Source organism: Oryctolagus cuniculus, chromosome 3 (assembly GCF_051225735.1).
Source record: "Oryctolagus cuniculus isolate XC-2025 breed Fujian yellow rabbit chromosome 3, ASM5122573v1, whole genome shotgun sequence".
Classification (NCBI taxonomy): Eukaryota; Metazoa; Chordata; class Mammalia; order Lagomorpha; family Leporidae; genus Oryctolagus; species Oryctolagus cuniculus.
Genome location: NC_142869.1, coordinates 36,865,732 through 36,879,109, shown reverse-complemented (window position 1 = coordinate 36,879,109; position 13,378 = coordinate 36,865,732). Strand labels below are relative to the sequence as shown.

The 13,378-nt window shown below is 36.8% G+C and overlaps 1 protein-coding gene across 19 annotated transcripts in view; it reads left to right on the top strand.

Moving 5' to 3' along the window:
• Positions 1–12,360, top strand: part of NBEAL1 (neurobeachin like 1) — a 197,675-nt gene extending 185,315 nt beyond the window's left edge. For 17 of the 19 annotated variants that reach the window (XR_016231935.1, XM_089330021.1, XM_051849252.3 and 14 more), the window contains 5 exons: positions 456–572; positions 967–1,128; positions 2,825–2,973; positions 6,196–6,331; positions 8,913–12,360. Coding sequence is in view for 16 of the 19 variants with exons in the window: in XM_089330021.1 (XP_089186147.1) it covers positions 456–572; positions 967–1,128; positions 2,825–2,973; positions 6,196–6,331; positions 8,913–9,014 (666 nt within the window). In the remaining 3 variants the exon portion in view is untranslated. Of the gene's footprint in view, positions 1–455; positions 573–966; positions 1,129–2,824; positions 2,974–6,195; positions 6,332–8,912 lie in introns of those variants that run through there. The other 2 variants (XR_016231936.1, XR_016231937.1) reach the window with 2 other exon arrangements.
• Positions 12,361–13,378: the final 1,018 nt, after the last annotated feature.

Sequence of the window (13,378 nt, the reverse complement as noted above, 5' to 3'; positions counted from 1 at the left end):
TCCAAGGGGAAACTTCTATGCATAGACTCTGGATAACTGGTTGCAATATTAGCTTGTGATTACAAAGTTTAAACACAGTATAAACCTTGTTATAAGAAAAAGAGGTAGATGCCGGTATTGTGTCATAGTGGGTCAAGCTGCCACCTGCAGTGCCAGCATCCCATGTGGGCACCAGTTTGTGTCCTGGTTGCTCTACTTTTGATCTAGCTCCCTACATAAAGCCTGGGAAAGCAGCAGAAGATTGTCCAAGTGGTTAGGCTCCTGCTACCCACATGGGAGATGAGAAAGAAGCTCCTGGCTTCAGCCTAATCCAGCCCTAGCTATTTTGGTCATTTGGAAAGTGAATCAGTGGATGGAAGATCTCTCTCTCTCTCTTTCACTCTCAATCTCAATCTTTTATTAAAAAGTACATAGCAGAAAACTCCTTTACCTTTGCTTTTGTGTTTTAATATTAGGGAGGTGTTCCCACTGGCTTAGCTTCTAAACCATCTCAGATTCTTTATGGACACACCAATGAAGTATTGAGTGTCGGCATCAGCACTGAACTAGACATGGCAGTGTCAGGATCAAGGGTAAGATTTCTCCTTTAGGAAATACTAATTATTCTTTCAACAAATTCAGTAGCAATGTTTATATCTAAAACATTTTCCTAGAGCAATTGGTAAAAGTGTAGAAGTTATGTATGATATATGTGTGGTACATTGCAAAAGTGCAGTAACATAAAAGAAAAACTTTAGATTGGGTTCTGTTTTTGGTTCTTACTGCCCCTTTTAGCTAGGAACAGAGGGCATCCTGTGAAATAAATTACTGTTTGAAATTTCACAGTTGGGATTTTTCCTTAAGATGCATGTGTCTTTGTTTTCATAATCGTTTTTAAAGTTCTTTTTCCAGATTTCTTTACCCAGCCCACTTTTTGCTGTTCTTTTCCTTTGTCTTTCTCATTTTTCAAATATGTCCCATTTGTAGGATGGCACTGTGATTATACATACCATCCAGAAAGGCCAGTACATGAGGACTTTACGACCACCTTGTGAGAGTTCACTGCTCCTGACCATTCCCAACGTGGCTCTGTCTTGGGAAGGACATATTGTCATCTACTCCAGCATTGAAGAAAAGACCAGCCTCAAGGTATACAACATTTTCATGCAGTTGGGATGAATTACCAATAGTGTTTCTTTCCCTCCCATATTATATTTGGGATGTGAGGAAGGAAAGAACATTGTATTTTTAAAAAAATACCCAAATAAATTGATTTTAATAAGGTCCTCTATCTACACATTTATCTGCTGTTGAAAACTGAAACAACAGATCAAAATTTCCTTTACTAAAATTCAAACATTTGAAAACCAGAATATCTATTTTTCTGCCCTAATTATTATGCTCCAGCCAAAATACCCAGTATTTTCTTTACATTTCTTTCCATGAGTTACTTTGCATGTCAGTTGTTGGTGATGGTCTTCTAAAATGCATGGGAATCCTTAAAACTTATTGATGCTTCTCTGAGTCAAATCAAAAAGACAGAAAGAACTAAAATATATTGGAAGTCATTCAAATACATTCAAACTACAGATTCTGTATACATTACTGGTATCAAGATAGGAAGAAAAAGATATTACAGCTAACATCATAGGTTATCAAAATTACTGGTATACAAGCCTAGGCATAGAATAGCTTTCTCTATCTGCAACATAAAATTATTAGCAAGAACAGTGTAAGAATAAGGCTATGCCTAAATTGACACACTGTCATTGTCCATACCTATCACCTATCCTAGCTTCCTGTGAAGAATCCCACCCGTGATCGAGGCAGTAGCTGCAGCAACATCTGAATGCCTCACTTCTGACTCACTCTCAACTCCATTGAAAGCACTGTCTCTCTGTTCTTTTTTTAAAGCTGAGAATACTTGTGTATTAAGAGGTTCCTCAGCTTTGCCACTCAGATAACAGTGTTCTTATTCTCTTCTCCAGAGATGGGTCTTCTGGGCCAGGGGAAGAGAATTTGGTTGTAGGGTTGAACGTCAATATCCTAAGGCCCTAAGTTAACATTTTTGGATAGCCAGAATGAGATGTGGAATCTTCAGAATTTTCTTCCTTCAACATCCCAAAAAGCCTCTGGGGTCAAGGCTGGGTTAACTTTGTGGTGGGTCCATGGCAGTGTAGTTACAGCTCTTCGGATTTTGGAGCTCAAGGCGGGGAGTGCTGGATTCAGGTTACTCCAAGGTAGCCTTAAAAGAACTAAATAACCCAGGAGATCCTGAAAACCCAGCCTCCAACACAGGTCAAATGAGCCAGTCCAAAGAACATTATAAAGATGTTTTTCCATTCAGCATTTGGTTGTTCATTTTTTGCCATCAGACAGACTTCTACTACTGTCTTGGTCTATATTTCTGTTATATTTTAGAGATGCCTCTTGTCTTATAATTTCTTACGATGTGGGAATTCATAAGCTTAAGTAGAAATATTAGCCATCTTAAATTTTGCAGAAGGAATTGTATAAGTAAACAAGCACTGAATTTTATGTTTATTTCCTTTCAGTGATAAAGCTTTTAAATTTAAGAGAATATTTTTCTTTTGTTTTAAGAATTGGGGAGCTTTTGGGGCTGGATGAAATTTTAATTTTTCTTTTGTAGGAATTAAGTGTTTATTTTCCAGTCTGATCTGAAATCACTTTAGTAATATTATCCCCACAGTTTCTTGTTAAATACATCCATATTTTTATTCCAAAATCTTAAATCGAGAAATTGTTTTGTTATAGTTATAACTTTGACAGTTTAAAATCTGTTTTTATTTGTGATAATTCAGTTTTCCTAATCAATTCTTCACAGGACAAGAATGCGTTACATCTGTTTTCTGTAAATGGCAAGTATCTGGGGTCTCAAATCCTGAAGGAACAAGTATCAGATATGTGTGTAGTTGGAGAACACATTGTCACGGGCAGCCTACAGGGGTTCCTGTCTATAAGAGATCTCCACAGGTAAATACTAAAAATTATTGAAATATCACTTACAAAAACGTGGTAGTATTTCCAGCCTAGAGTGGAAATCAGGAGTCGAACATTTCTAATCTTTTAGTTTAACATTTATTATAAAATATACCTCTTTTGATGACTGTGAAAAAATTGGGGATGCTAAAGTATTCTTGAGTTAATAAATTAAATGTATATATATAAGTATTATATAAAATGTTATATATATATATTTACCACAATATAAAAATCACTTTAAAAAATATTTGTAGGGTTAATATATTTGTCCATATATCTGTAGATGCGTGTATAAAATTGATGGGAAAATATTTTGTTATTTAGTCCAGAGAAGGAGAGGGAAGTCTAATAGTGGATCTGTTTTCAACATTGATGTTCTTCCTGTTTACTATTTTTGGCACATAAAGCATTGTTATTTCATATGTGCCCCAAATGCATTATTTTTTTTCCATTTAAATGCCTCAAACTATATTGGACATCCTTCCCCCCACCAAAAAACGAAAAACTTTTCTTGTAATTTCCTAGTCTAGGGTATTTTTATGTTATTGCGTCCATATCAGATTCACTTTTTTTTTTTTTTTTTTTTTTTGACAGGCAGAGTGGACAGTGAGAGAGAGAGACAGAGAGAAAGGTCTTCCTTTGCCGTTGGTTCACCCTCCAATGGCCGCCGCTGCAGCCGGCGCACCGCGCTGATCCGATGGCAGGAGCCTGGAGCCAGGTGCTTTTCCTGGTCTCCCATGGGGTGCAGGGCCCAAGCACCTGGGCCATCCTCCACTGCACTCCCTGGCCACAGCAGAGGGCTGGCCTGGAAGAGGGGCAACCGGGACAGAATCCGGCACCCCGACCGGGACTAGAACCCGGTGTGCCGGCGCCGCTAGGTGGAGGATTAGCCTAGTGAGCCGCGGCGCCGGCCTTCAGATTCACTTCTATAACAAAATCTCCTCTATTTTTATAGCTTCCTTCTTATTTTTGTCATTCCTTGTTCTGTGGTGGAGCATCAAGTCTCCATTCCATTCATGTCTTTCCCAACAGTTTTTTTTAACTCTTGGTTTTAGGGGATACTGTTAGGAGAATCTCAAAGTAGAAAACTCAGTGAGATTGTTTTATAGCTTAGGGCATAGTGTGTTGATCATAGGAATTTCTTATTAATCTTTAAACAAGCAGAGACATTTTTCTTTTTCTTTTTTTTAAGATTTATTTATTTATTTGAAAGGCAGAGTTACAGAGAGGCAGAGAGAAAGAGAGATCGATTTTCCATCCGCTGGTTCACTACCCAGATGGCCACAATGGCCAGAGCTATGCCAATCTGGAGCCAGGAGCCAGGAGCTTCTTCCAGGTCTTCCACAGGACATAGCAGAGAGCTGGATCAGAAATTGGTGCCCATATAGGATGCCAGCACTGCAGACGATGGCTTTACCTGCTACACCACATCCCTGGCCCTGAAACATTTTTTTCATAATGGAACATCAGACAAAGCAAACCCACCTCAAAATACCCTCCCCCCGACACACACACATAGTTTTTGAGATTTTTTTCCACATTATCCTACTTTTACTTATAAATTAACTCTATGAAAAGCACTTTAATTAGAATGCCTATGTGCTCAGTACTGTGAGACTGCCTCATACTAACTCTGAAGGATTTTTTATTTTTATTTCTTTTATTTTTTATTTTTTTATTTTTTGACAGGCAGAGTGGACAGTGAGAGAGAGAGACAGAGAGAAAGGTCTTCCTTTGCCGTTGGTTCACCCTCCAATGGCCGCCGCGGACGGCGCGCTGCGGCCAGCGCACCACGCTGATCCGATGGCAGGAGCCAGGAGCCAGGTGCTTTTCCTGGTCTCCCATGGGGTGCAGGGCCCAAGCACCTGGGCCATCCTCCACTGCACTCCCGGGCCACAGCAGAGAGCTGGCCTGGAAGAGGGGCAACCGGGACAGAATCCGGCGCCCCGACCGGGACTAGAACCTGGTGTGCCGGCGCCGCTAGGTGGAGGATTAGCCTAGTGAGCCGCAGCGCCGGCCACTAACTCTGAAGGATTTTAAGAATAGTGGGAGAGGGGGCAGCGCCGTGGCTCACTTGGTTAGTCCTCCACCTGCGGCGCTGGCATCCCATATGGGCGCTGGGTTCTGTCCCGGTTGCTCCTCTTCCAGTCCAGCTCTCTGCTGTGGCCTGGGAAGGAACTGGAGGATGGCCCAAGTGCTTGGGTGCCTGCACCCGCGTGGGAGACCAGGAGGAAGCACCTGGCTCCTGGCTTCGGATCGGCATAGCTCTGGCCGTAACGGCCATTTGGGAGGTGAACCAATGGAAGGAAGACCTTTTTCTCTGTCTTTTTCTCTCACTGTCTAACTCTGTCAAATAAATAAAAAAAGAAAATAGAATAGTGGGAGAAACAGCAATATCTTGTGTACTAATTAGAACAATTTAAAATCTAAACCATGTAGTACTGTTTATGTGTACAGGAGGAATTTTAAAGACATTAAGGATCTGAGTAGTCATAGGAGACTTGAGGAAGGATTAGGAATTAAAATAGAAATAGAAGAGAGGGCCTTCTCTGGGAAGTAGAGGTAGACAAGCTTTGAGAAAACAAAGCACAAAGGCCCAAGGACAGCAATGTACAGAATCTGTACTGTACTTGATTTTAGGGCTAAGGTCAAGGCTAGACCACAACAAATGCCCACTGATAATCTGAGGTTCAGAATATGATGACTGTTACTAGAAATTTATTTCTACCTATTCTAGGAAGGACACTAAAGACAAGAATGTAGTTAATTTCCACACAGAACCCTATCTTTTTTTTTTTTTTTTTTTTTACTTGTGTCTGACTTTCCTCTAATCTCAGCTGTATCCCTTTGTCAAAGGGACAGGGGTATTTTACTCAGATAAATGATGAACCAGAAGATTTATAATAGATGAAAAGTTGAAGAAACAGAATAAGGTTGTCTAGAGAATAATAAAATGGTTTTTATATATTAGGCTGGTGGTTGCCGCTGTTGTTTGATTTTATGATTTTAGCAGAAAAACAGATGGCGAGAGTAGGGACCTCAATAATGCTTGTAAATGTACGTGAGTCACTTCCACTTTCTGAGCCTAAATTCCACAACTACAAAGTTAGAACACAGAACCAGAAGACTGTTAAGTTATCTTACAGGTATAATTTCTGTTGATTCAATATTAACACATGTAATTATATCTGTGTTTTTTAATTTCTCTTCTAGTTTGAATCTCAGCATCAACCCATTGTTCATGCGATTGTCTATCCACTGTGTTTGTGTAACCAAAGAATCCAGCCATATTCTTGTGGGCTTAGAAGACGGCAAACTGATTGTGGTGGGCGTTGGCAAGCCAGCTGAGGTAAAACCCAGCCTTGGAAACCTGACTGCCCGCACTGTCACAGAGTCCTTTGGTTCTCCTTTGTTCCAGCTGACTCAAAAGTCTCCATTGTGGATAAGCCAGTTAAAAGACAAATTTTATTTTTCAAAGGGCAGGAAGAAAAGAGAGAATAAAGCCACCACTTAATAATGTTTATATTATGATGCAGTTAGAAGCACAAGTAGTTTCCATCTATCACTCTTTATCAGTCAGAAAATTCTTTTGTTCCAAATTTAGATTCAGGATCACAACTTGGATTTTCAGTACATCCAAGGCGTTATAAAAAAAGAACTACAGTCTCAATAAAATTACTCATTTTAACAAATAGGCAACATGACAATAAATACATTATCCTTTTGTAAAACCATCATTTTTTGTTTGGAACTACATATATCCCCAAATAATGTGATTACTCTCAGTGAGTTTTCTGTAATAACTGTAAATTTACTTGCTATTGATTTGTCAGTCACTGAATTTCAGATATAATGAATCTAGTTATTATTCCTAGGAAAACATAGTGTCTATACTCCAAGTAATTTAGTAATTCTTCCAGAAATTGGTTTTATTATATAGAATTAAATTAAACATTTTAAATTTTTACAGTCACCTAATTTTTTCTGACAAATCTGATACGGCATTGGTAGCAGTCATTTCAAGAGAAGAAATTACTGTTTAATTTTTTATAAAATCTATAATGCATTCTGAGAATTTTTGTTTTATAAATATTTTAAATTTCTTCAATTCTTATAGTTTTTAAAGTGACTGCATTTACTTTCAGAAGCTACAGTCTCCCAAACAGTGTCAGCAATTCTATTTCATTGTTTCCTAGTTACTTAAAGCATGTTAAGCATGTTTTTATTGAACACTCAGGTATGCAGCACCCTCCTGTCCTCTGCTGATGTGTTGATTATATAGACTCTATTCAAACTTGACTCTTTAAGTGCATTTCAGCTGCTGTCATTTATTCAGGTGCTTTGTAAAATTATCTGCCCCCTTCACCTTAGGTACATTTGTCCGCTTCTGACTTTTCTGAAAAAGATTTTAACTTAAATTACTGTTATTTGCATTTTCTTTTTAAAATTGATTGGAAAAAACACCTCAGCAGTTTCATTTTCTAGGCCTAAATTAATGTTCTAACTATTCATCAAATAAATTTGGTAATTTTCCATCATTGAAAGATATATGTAGTCTCTAAAATATACAATCTTTGAATATGTCAGCTCAATTATATAACTAATTTAGCAAATTCAATAGTTAGAAAAATTTTGTATAATTAAATTATAATTCATTCTATAAATATGACAGTCTAGAATGATATAAATTCATATTTAGTTATGAAAAAATTTTCAAGATTCATTTTTATTTAAAACATCAGAATCTTGATTAATGTGTATTTTTAAATAATGCACCAAATTATTGTCAGTGTGAACTTCGTTTATAAATAAGATGAAAATATATCTTATAAATAAGATGGAAATAATGTTTCCGAAAATGCATCTGGAAATGGAAATGGACAACAAGCTTGCCAAAGGCACTGATGTCTTTGTATGAGGTGTATCTTCGATCAATCCAAGCATCCTAGGAACATTGTTGTTAAAGGTGGCAGGTGTGTGCATTGTGGTGCGGTTTTTTAGGAAGCTAATAGTGCCATTTGGAGTCCAGGTTACTCCCCACTTCCAATCCAGCTGCCTGCTGATGGGCCTGGAAGGCAAAAGATGATGGCCCAATAGCTTGGATACCTGCCACACATGTGGAAGACAGAGCCTGGCTCAGCCCTGGCTGTTGAGAGCATTTGGGGAGTGAACCAACAAATAGGATAGCTCTCTCTTTTAAATAAATAAAATTAATTAGTAACTGAAAAGCATGTAGATTGTGCTTGGGGAAAATAGTTACAACAGATCAGATGGGATTTTTTCCACCCAGATAGAAGTATAAGCACTCTTCAAGGATACTTAATTGTCTAATTCAATTAATGTTTAATTAATATTTGTTTTATGTTGGGAAGAATGGTAGGTGGTACACATTTATTAGAGAACAAAATATGATTCTTACCTTTAAAGGGCCTGTGTTTTCTAAATTTCTTTTTAGCATTCTTGATTGAATGATTACAATATTATTTTTGAAAATTCTTATCAAAATTATTTAAATTACTTTTTTATCAAAATATTATTTCACATTTTTTATCCTTATTATTGGCATTAATAGTACTTAAAATACAAAAAAAAAATCCCCAAATCATGTCTTTACTAAGTAAGTATAGTTTGAGAAGCTTATTTTTATGAAGTGGTACATATTTTTGTTGATTTATAAAGTACTGGTGACTGATGATTTTGTAACAGACATTTTACTTTTAAATTTACTCATTGGGATTAGACTTTCTCACTTGAAAGATCTAATCAATATAGAAATCTTTATTATTAATGAAGAATCTTTAGAGTGTTAATGATTATGCTAACAAAACCTATTCTGTATTCTACAAAATCAATGTCTTATGTATTCATTTTCTTTTTTCTTTTTTTTTTTTCTTTAACATTTGTTCATTTCTCTGGATTACTTTAAACAGATGCGGTCAGGTCAACTTTCTCGAAAATTGTGGGGATCTAGCAAGCGACTCAGCCAGATTTCATCTGGAGAAACTGAATATAATACACAAGATTCCCAGTGATTGTGTTTCCGTCTTTTGTCATGGATAACTGAAACCTGATTTATTCCTTTGCCACTTTAACACGTGTTTCAACTCTCTGAAATGTTTTAATGTTTTTATCCCTGAAAATCATTTAGGGATTACCACAATTTGGTATGGTACTTATAAAGACATAGGTTATTATTATCGACTTTTAAAATTTCTCATTAACATTCATGAATCCAGTCTTATCAACCAATTGTTGATCTACACTGATAGATTTGAGAAAATCATTTGACTCAATTTAATAGCCCATTTCTGAAGATCATTAATTTTTTTCATTAGACTCAATTTTTAAAACAAATTTCAAAATCAAGAAATTAGGTTAAGTTTACATATTCTAAATATAAAAATTCTAAGATATTTTTTCTAATAACAAGGTTCAGAAAATTATACAGTTGAGAGACATGACTAGTTAATCATTTTCCTATTTACTGACCAACATAGCCAATATATCAATTTATTTGTTGAATTCCTAATTGGAGGTATACTTTAAAGGAATCTATGGCACACTTGAATTTTCAAAACTCAGCAAAGTTCTAGTTTTATGTGGTAAGATTAAAATAAGAATATTGAAACTGATACATTGGCTCATTATACTACTACTTAGTGTCTTATTAATGAGAACCTACTGAGATGTATTATTTTTCAACACTAAAAGTTGAGTAGGAAAAAGAGAAACCAGAAATACATTTTTACATAAGTATTTCATTAATAGCAAAATTTTAAAATGTCTGTTGCCGATTTTGACAGTGGAGTCATTTAAGTAGAATTTGCAGCACAATTTACATCTGCAAAGTTCAGAATCTCGGTTTTTTTCTTTAATAAAAGCAAGTACTTTGGTTTCCCAGTTAGAGTAGTTAACAATCATATCCAAATAAGTTACTTTTTTACCTAGGATATCTGTGAGATTGATGGGTGAATTGAGAAGGTATGCATAATTTAAAGTAGTTGCTTAGATGTACTTCTAAAAAACATTGCTATTTCATATTATGTACAACTTTTTGGATTATGGCCAATTCTGTTATAGATAGTTAAATGTTACAGTATGCTTACAGAAAATTTTAACCTAAAGGCCTGATTGATTTAATTTGGAATTAAAAAAGATTGGTAAGCCTGTTTTTTATTGATCATCTTTTGAGTTAGGTCAGAGAGCTTTTACAACTACCAGTGTTATTAATCTGAAATTCTTTGGGTTTAGAATTCATGAATCCCTGAAATTGTGCAGAAAGTTGAATGTTAAATGCATTTTTAAGAAAGAAGGGTTGCATGGTTTTCTGAAAGGGAGCTGTGATTCCCTGCCTCCAAAACAAGCAACAAGAAATGACTCTTACAATAGCAGCTTCTTAAAATAGTAATACTCTTTGTTTTCTTCCACAAATCATAGCTTTCCGTAAACCCAGTTGTCTTCTCAGTGGAATCTTGGAAAAATTTTCTCATTGCAATTTCTTTCTCCAATTAACCACAGTATGCAGTGCCATTTTATTTATAATCCTATGTGTGAAATGAAGAATTCTTTTTGGGTAAATTTGTGAATAGATTTTATTTGCTATGAGTCAGGACTAATAAAAGTTACAGAAGATTTACTTTCCAATAAATTAAAATCCTATTTTACTTAGTAATGTTTTAGGTAAATGACACAGAAGTGAACTGGTGCAGTGAATGTAAAATAGACATATGTAAATATTAAGGGTCCTTTTCTGAGGACTTCAGGTGTTTGTGTTGTTAAAACTTAATTATAATAGATATCCCAGCCAGATGAATACTAGATGGTCAGGGGTGGGTGTTTAGCCTAGTAGTTAAGATGCCAATTGAGACACTAGTGTTCCATATCAGAGTACTCATGTTTGATGCCCTGCTTTGGCTCCTGACTCTGACTTGTAACTAATGCAGACCCTGGGAGGCAGCAGTGATGGCTCAGGTAATTGAGTCCCTGCTTCCCTTATGGGAGACCTAGATTGAACCTAGCGCAGTGTCAGCGGTCGCAGGCACTGGAGAGTAAATAAGCATGTGGGAGCTCTCTGCCTCTCTCTCGGCCTGTGTCTCTCTCCCTCTGTCTTTCCCTCTTTCCACCTCTGCCTCTCAAATAGATGTTTTTTAAAAACTTAAAAAAAAATACTAGATGTTCAAGATAATGAAATTATTCCTCTTATTACCTCTCCCAAAAAGTAGAAACAAAACTGTGGAATTTTTAGAATACTAGCAACAGTCTAGAAGAATGAAACTTAAATTTTATCCATTAAAATAAGCAAATATAGAACCATTAGCTGAGTAATATATTCCTCACTTTAACAGTATAGCCCTCTGAAATAAAAATCACTAGATGAAATCACTGGAAAGGGCCAGCATTTGACACAGCTGTTTGAGCCACCACTTGCAACACAGGATCTCTTATCAAAATGCCTGTTCAAGTCCTGGCTGCTCCTCCTCCCACCAGCTCCCTGCTAAGGAGCCTGGGAAAGCAGCGGCTGATGGTTCCATGTGCTGCCCTTATGGGAGACCTGAATGGGTTTCTTGGCTCCTGGCTTCAGCCTGGCCCAGTGCCGTGCACTGCAGCCATTTGGGGAGTGAAGCAGTAGATGGAAGATGCTTCTGTTTGTCTCTCCCTCTCTCTGTCACTCTGCCTTTGAAATAAATCAATCTTTTTTTTTTTTAATTTTTAAAAGTCACTGGAAGGATGGAATATTTATGTTATCCATAGAAGTTATTTCTATATTATATGATAGGAGAAATAAACAGTATCATCAGAATGGACTAACAGGTGAGCATGTAGTTGATCCATTTAGTATCTGATTGGCTGTTATGAGTCTGTTACGTTCAAGGCACTTTTCGTCTGCTTTTGTTTCTTGACACTGGTGATGGAAATAAAAATCTCAGTGTGTTAGCTATGAGGAGAGGGTTATACTAAGATGATGATTGGTACTTCTAGACAGTAATCTATTAAGCGAAGAAGCTTTATCAAACTATTTACAATTCAGTGTGTATTCTGGCATATCTTAGGTGAAATTGGAGGAGAGAAGGAACAGTTGATCAGGACTTGAGAATCAGGAAATTGTGTCAAAATGCAAGTTGGTCAGTTGGTTAGCCTGTGAAGCTTATATCAGTTATGAAGAGGTTCTATCTTAATTTCCTCTATGTGACAGTGCATTCATTTGTAGGAGAAAAGAATGCCAAGTTTTTATTTTGTCATCAGCAAGAACCATTAGTGAGATTTCCTTTTTGTCTCTATGGCATATCAGCATTATCCTTCAGCAAACTGGTATTGAAAATCAGTTATGCGCTTTTTTTTTTTTTTTTTTTTTATTTTTTGACAGGCAGAGTGGACAGTGAGAGAGAGAGACAGAGAGAAAGGTCTTCCTTTGCCGTTGGTTCACCCTCCAATGGCCGCCGCGGACGGCGCGCTGCGGCCAGCGCACCACGCTGATCCGATGGCAGGAGCCAGGAGCCAGGTGCTTTTCCTGGTCTCCCATGGGGTGCAGGGCCCAAGCACCTGGGCCATCCTCCACTGCACTCCCTGGCCACAGCAGAGAGCTGGCCTGGAAGAGGGGCAACCGGGACAGAATCCGGCGCCCCGACCGGGACTAGAACCCGGTGTGCCGGCGCCGCAAGGTGGAGGATTAGCCTATTGAGCCACGGCGCCGGCCTAGTTATGCGCTTTTGAAGAGAATCAGTGTGCCTTCATAATTAGAATTTAGATTTGAAGGTTGAATCTTAACCTAACACTTTTTATAATTTGCTTAAAGAGGAGTAGGCAGAGAAAATTAACTGAGATACCAAATTTTGATTTAATGATAATACAGACATAGTTCTTGCCTTAAATGCATTTTATATTGCTATCACTAAAGAAATCACTAAGGACATCTTTTAAATAGATTTAAACTTCACTGCTTTTATGTTTATATCTGTAAAATGAATGACATTGTCTTTACCACTGAAGACATGTTAAGTGCTTGAACTATATTAAGTGTAAATATAATAATATTTAATATAATATGTAATGTGAATGTGTGTGTGTGTGTACGTGTGTAAAGTTGATCTCTTAAAGTATACTGTTAAGCCTGTCTTAAGGATTCAGTTTTTGACTGGGTTATAGAAATGAAATATTTTATTTTTGCTTTGTAATTTTAATCTGATGTTTTCATTTATCATCCAGACTTACAGCTTGTTCTTCTCTTCAGCTGAAACTGTTTTTCCCCAACAAATGAGCAATCTTAAACATTTTTATTACTCTTAACAACTATCCATTCCAAATACTTTCTTTGCCTATTTTTACATACTTAGACACCCAACATTTGATTTGTTCAAACCTAACTCCATCCAGAACATTGTTCTGTAGTTTTCCTGTG